General features: G+C 48.5%; 1 protein-coding gene across 2 annotated transcripts in view; it reads left to right on the top strand.

Annotated features, from left to right (window-relative positions):
• Nucleotides 1-4,489, top strand: part of LOC110504898 (fibroblast growth factor 18-like) — a 51,076-nt gene extending 46,587 nt beyond the window's left edge. The window contains exons 4-5 of one of the 2 annotated variants that reach the window (XM_036970494.2): nt 2,203-2,309; nt 2,554-4,489. In XM_036970494.2, the coding sequence (XP_036826389.1) occupies nt 2,203-2,309; nt 2,554-2,823 (377 nt within the window). In that variant the 3' untranslated portion in view covers nt 2,824-4,489. The remainder of the gene's footprint in view (nt 1-2,202; nt 2,310-2,553) is intronic. The other variant, XM_090219560.1, reaches the window with a different exon arrangement.
• The last annotated feature ends 1,821 nt before the right edge of the window (nt 4,490-6,310 follow it).

A 6,310-nucleotide genomic window follows, 5' to 3' on the forward strand; every position in this document is an offset into this window, starting at 1 on the left:
TTCCTCTGTGTAGACGAATGGGGTTCATGTTACCAACTCTCTCATTCACAACCATGCTTTTCACAAACACACCACTTGGAGCCAGTTGTACTGCTGCTCCAGGAGCAGATCTGTTCTTGACAAATGGTTCTCAAAGAAAAGAAGACTGTGGTTAATGCCATCAGCCAATGGCAGTAAAGCATTGTGGGAGGAAAAACAGAGAAAAGAGGGGAGGGGTGAAGGTTTAAACATGTAGATGGAGAGAGAGGGGAGGGGAGGGGTGAAGGTATAACATGTAGAGGGGGAGAGAGGGGAGGGGTGAAGGTATAACATGTAGAGGGGGAGAGAGGGGAGGAGAGGGGTGAAGGTGTAAACATGTAGAGGGGGAGAGAGAGGAGGGGAGGGGTGAAGGTGTAAATATGTAGAGGGGGAGAGAGAGGAGGGGAGGGATGAAGTTGGAAACATATAGCGGGGGAGAGAGGGGAGGGGAGGGGAGGGGTGAAGGTGTAAACATGTAGAGGGGGAGAGAGGGGAGGGGAGGCGTGAAGGTGTAAACATGTAGAGGGGCAGGAGAGAGGAGGGGAGGGGTGAAGGTGTAAACATGTAGAGGGGGAGAGAGAGGAGGGGAGGGGTGAAGGTGTAAACATGTAGAGGGGGAGAGAGGGGAGGGGAGGGGTGAAGCTATAAACATGTAGAGGGGAGAGAGAGGAGGGGAGGGGTGAAGCTGTAAACATGTAGAGGGGGAGAGAGAGGAGGGGAGGGGTGAAGGTGTAAACATGTAGAGGGGGAGAGAGGGGAGGGAAGGCGTGAAGGTGTAAACATGTAGAGGGGCAGGAGAGAGGAGGGGAGGGGTGAAGGTGTAAACATGTAGAGGGGGAGAGAGAGGAGGGGAGGGGTGAAGGTGTAAACACGTAGAGGGGGAGAGAGAGGAGGGGAGAGGTGAAGGTGTAAACATGTAGAGGAGGAGAGAGGGGAGGGGAGGCGTGAAGGTGTAAACATGTAGAGGGGCAGGAGAGAGGAGGGGAGGGGTGAAGGTGTAAAAATGTAGAGGGGGAGAGAGAGGAGGGGAGGGGTGAAGGTGTAAACATGTAGAGGGGGAGAGAGAGGAGGGGAGGGGTGAAGGTGTAAACATGTAGAGGGGGAGAGAGAGGAGGGGAGGGGTGAAGGTGTAAACATGTAGAGGGGGAGAGAGAGGAGGGGAGGGGTGAAGGTGTAAACATGTAGAGGGGGAGAGAGAGGAGGGGAGGGGTGAAGGTGTAAACATGTAGAGGGGGAGAGAGAGGAGGGGAGGGGTGAAGGTGTAAAAATGTAGAGGGGGAGAGAGAGGAGGGGAGGGGTGAAGGTGTAAACATGTAGAAGGGGAGAGAGGGGAGGGGAGGCGTGAAGGTGTAAACATGTAGAAGGGGAGAGAGGAACAGGGAGAAAGAAGAGTATTGATTTCTTGTGACCCCTTTGTTGACTAAGGTCATGTAGGAACCATTTAAGGATTTAATTTTAAACAGGCACACGCACTCTCTAAAGCCATGGAGTCAGGGCAGTGTTATTACAAGAGAGAAGGACTATATTACACACCGAATCAGCTTCACAATGGAATGATGAACACATACCACACACTTACACCGAACTACACACCACACCACACACTCACACCACACATTCACACCACACCACACACTCACACCACACCACATCACACATTCACACCACACACTTACACTCACACCATACCACACCACACACTCACACCACACCACATACTCACACCACACATTCACACCACACCACACACTTACACTACACCACACACTCACACTTACACTCACACCCCAACCTCACACCACACCACACCACAACCTCACACCACACCACACCACACCACACCACAACCTCACACCTAGCTCTGTGTCGGGCTGTCCTTACATCTGCTTGGATCTTTTTTTACAAGCCCGATTTGTGGTGACCAGTCTCTTGTAAACAGGCTTATCTGACAACCAACCATCTGCTCACCCAAATGTATGTCTATCGCTCTTTCTGTTTTGACATTTGTCTGTCATTTATCTGTTAGTTTAATGTAGGCTATATCTGTTGCTCTGCCTGTCAGTCAGACAGTGGCTCTAACATCTGTCTGCCCCTCTGTCTGTGTTCCTCTGTCTGTCTCTGTCCCTCTGTCTATCTGTCTGTGGCTCTAACGTCTGTCTGTCTCTCTGTCTGTCCCTTCACAAGCCCAGCTTGTAGTGGAGGCTGACACCTTTGGTAGCCAGGTGAGAATCCGCGGCAAAGAGACCAACTTCTACCTGTGCATGAACCGCCGCGGCAAGCTGGTGGGAAAGGTGAGACCTGTTCTAGTCTCTCATGTTCTCAAACAATTACAGCATCAGAGACTTATGGCATGAATCACAACAACATTCTGAAAAAGTACTGCTTTGAGGCATTCCTGAGCCTTCCTTTCAGTTTAGATTTAATAAATTCCATGGATTGCTGACCTGCTTCTCTTTTCTCATCCTGTGTGTGTGTGTGTGTGTGTGTGTGTGTGTGTGTGTGTGTGTGTGGGTGGTCGTTTCTCTGTTCTCTCAGAAGGCCAGTAATAAAAGTGAAGACTGCGTGTTCGTAGAAAAGGTTCTGGAGAACCACTACACCGCACTAATGTCGGCGCGATACGCCGGCTGGTACGTGGGCTTCACCAAGCGGGGGCGCCCTCGCCGCGGCCCCCACACGCTGCCCAACCAGCAGGACGTCCACTTTATGAAACGCTTCCCACCAGGGGAGTACCCCGAAACCACGCCCTTCCGCTTCACAACAGTCAACAAGAGGAGTAAGAGGGTCCGTGCCCCCGGGACCCGCTAGCAGCTAACGCTAACGTCTACCATCCATCTACTGCCTATTACCGCCTGTACCTGCTTATCCACTAACCGCTAATGGGATAACATTGACCCTTCCTCTGGCCTTTAATACATGAAAAGTGGCTAATTAGCGCCATTGGACCCGGCTAACATCAACTGCACCTGTTTCTGAAGCTAATAGATAATGGACCAGTGCTACACAAACACTCCTTACCACCTGACCCCACCTACTGGGACAACATGTACTCTCCTCCAGACCCTGGCTGGTAGGCCTACTAACTGGGCTAGTAGCACAGTACACCCCCTAACTTGACACTTGTCCCTACTACCTGTCACTGCCCCAGGGTTCACTATTTCTGTCCATTGACTGAAGGCCACTAATAATAACTTTATTTGTATAGCGCTTTTCAATACAAGTAACAAAGTGCTTCACATCATAAAATAATCAAATGAAAGTACTAACAAAATAGAACAAGCCTATAGCCCTGCTACTAGCCCGTCGACCTGGCCCACTCCCCTGCAAGTCCCAGAAGCTATGACAAGGCCCCTGAAAGGTAGCTAAACTGACGCCCAGGCTTTCCACCTTATGTAGGCCTCGTTTCCCTCCAACCCCCAAGCTTGAACAGAACGGTGCTATTGCACTGTCCCTTAGCAGTGGCCTGTTAAGCTCTGCTTTAGAACAAACATACGAAAACTGGTCACTTGGTTGGTTTAGCACGCATCTCTGCGTTAAGGTAAACGTGATTGCTCTGAAAAAACAAGAATGACTTCAGTGTGTTTAAACTCCTTAAAATCACTTTGAAGGTTAAAATGTAGCTAAGCTAGCGACACTGCAATAGCCCCAACCTTTCTCCCAGGCTTGGACCAGAGCAGCTATCCAACACTGTCCAGGACTGGATGATCGCCAATGATGGAGCGAAAGACAGCGAGACGAGAGACAGACAGAAGGACAGACTGACAGAGAGGGGGACAGACTGGGGGACAGACTGGAGGTCTATGGGACAGTGGCACCATGAGAGAAATGGTGGAGCAACAGGTGGACAAACAGGAAACAGGAAGAGGAACACAGGAAGTCAGGGAAGCGGAGGATCAAGCCACAGAACAGGCCAGAATGGCACCGTGGTGGAATGTATGGACTGCTTTGGATGCACTTCTCTCTGCCTCACTCCCCTGGCAAGGAGAATCTGTGTGAATGAATGTATGTACATTGTGTGAGTGTATGTGTCAGTGTAAGGGCACCAAAGACCATTTGTGAAGCTGTTTGGGGGGAATCTGCCCTATATAACCTCCCCCAACGACTCACTAAAGGGACTGAAGCTTTAAGAACCAGAATGTACAAACCAAGCTGCACCCAAAATAAACTAACTCTAATGACCACCAAAGACAACTGGAGACCAGCGACATATCAACTCCCCAAGTCCCAACCCCAGGACAGAATTCCCTCTTCTTATAGGACCAGAGGGTGATGACGGGTGCATGGGGGGGAGGGTGCCTTCTCTTCATATTAACGTTGCTATAGAAACGACCCAGGGGATGACGCTCCTGTGCGATACCATGGATACAGAATGCTGCTACCAGGATATTCAGTAAAGCACCAAAGTCTCATACACAAAATATTAAAGGGAACAATTTATGAAAAGTTATATATATATATATATATATATATATATATATAAAGACGACAAAAAAAAACAAAATAAGCAATCTTACTATGATTGTCACTATAATTGTTATTATAAAATGATTTAATGTATTTATTTCAGCTCTGTTTGCTGAAGTCTTTCTAAAGTCAGTAAAGGTCACAGAAGCCCGTCTCCTGTGTCGTAGACCCTCTATACACAGGTTAACAACCCTTCAACATCATCATCATAGAACACACAGCTTCCACGAGAGAGAGCGACGGACTCTTTTCCATGACAGGTCACAGTCCTTCATCTCCTTTTCCACAGTTCTTCCCCAGGTTTCCGTTGGTCTGCTATGCTTCCTTTCTTGGAAATTGTGGGTCTTGTACTGTACTTATATCCATGACTACTGATCTTTGTGGAAAATAACTGATAGGGTAGGCTTCTGCAAAGCGGTAGTATCCTATTTGTCATTCTACCTCTCAACCCACTGACATGGGCCTATACACTTGACACCAACCATCCCCCTTAACCACCACACAACCCTCAACCGCCATCCCAACACAAAATTCTACCATGGCATTTCGATATGATTGAGTCACCAGTCACAATAAATCTATACTTGACTTAATCCTCTTGGCCCCATTGGGAGTGTAGGGTGTCCACAATGGCACTCCACCTCACTCTCGTCTGTCAAGCTTTTCATTTGCATCCTGCCACGAGATCCATGATTTACTACGTTCTTGTAGAGCGGAGCGTCTCCAGTTGCTTTTTGGCCATACCTGCTTTTATAACTAGTCCTCCTTTTCCTTCATCTGCACTGGTCTGTAAAAACAGGACAGGTGGAACTAAGCAATATGGTGGATGTCTAATGGCCAGTTAATTACACCTGTTCTGTTCTTTCATATCTGAGCCAATGAAGGAAAGGAATAAAGGAAAGTGAGCAATCAACTTTGGACTATTGAGATGCAGCCCTTCTCTTACACACTCCCGCACCCCTCTCTGGCGGGAGGTCATTGAAGAAACATCCCTGCCAAGTGACCCAATCACATCGGCAGATACAAACAGCTGACTCAGGGGGGGAAAGGGCTGTACCCGAGGAGTCCGAGGAAGGAGCAGCAGAGGAAGGAATCTGAATAGTGGGGGGGTTCTGGAAAGTCGCTGCAGTTCCACTTGGAATGATGGAAATATTCCACAGAGCCATTCCAGACTGGAAGGTGTATGGTAATCATGTCGGGGAAAGAATGCCAAATATGTGCGTGAGAACAGAGCAGTGACCTGAGAGCTGCAGAACTGATGGGCCAAAATCCCACAGACCCAGAGGAAGCACACACACCCATACTCTAAACAGTCTCACACAAATCCAGACGACACCAGTAATTCTACCTCAGTGCTATACTAAACACAGTATCATATCCCACAACAGGAACCCTCTGCTTTTCGCTCACACTCTCCACAAGACTTCCAATAAACAACTTGAATCTACCCATTCAATGGTGAAGGATAACAGCTACCGGTATGGAGCCAGTTTCTACAGTACATATGCTCCCTACCTCTACCCAAAGAGTCTCAGCTACCCCAATCATAAATAGGAGAAGGTATGTGTCCCGAATGGATCCCTAAATTAAATGCACTACTTTTGACCAGGGTGTCATTTGGGACACAGCCAAGCTCTGCAGGTTGTAGTTTGAACTCTGGCATTTGAAACTACAGTACAACCTGGAACAAGATCATTATCCCAGCAACCACTGCAGGTTCCATGTCTATCAAAACTGTACTCCCATCTCCAGTACTGTTGCTATGGGAAACCACATTTGTCAATAAGGAAAATGACACGTTTCCTACAGGGTTCGTTCTCCTGTCCATAAG

This window comes from Oncorhynchus mykiss, chromosome 25, assembly GCF_057628025.1.
Source record: "Oncorhynchus mykiss isolate SJ-2025 chromosome 25, ASM5762802v1, whole genome shotgun sequence".
Classification (NCBI taxonomy): domain Eukaryota; kingdom Metazoa; phylum Chordata; class Actinopteri; order Salmoniformes; family Salmonidae; genus Oncorhynchus; species Oncorhynchus mykiss.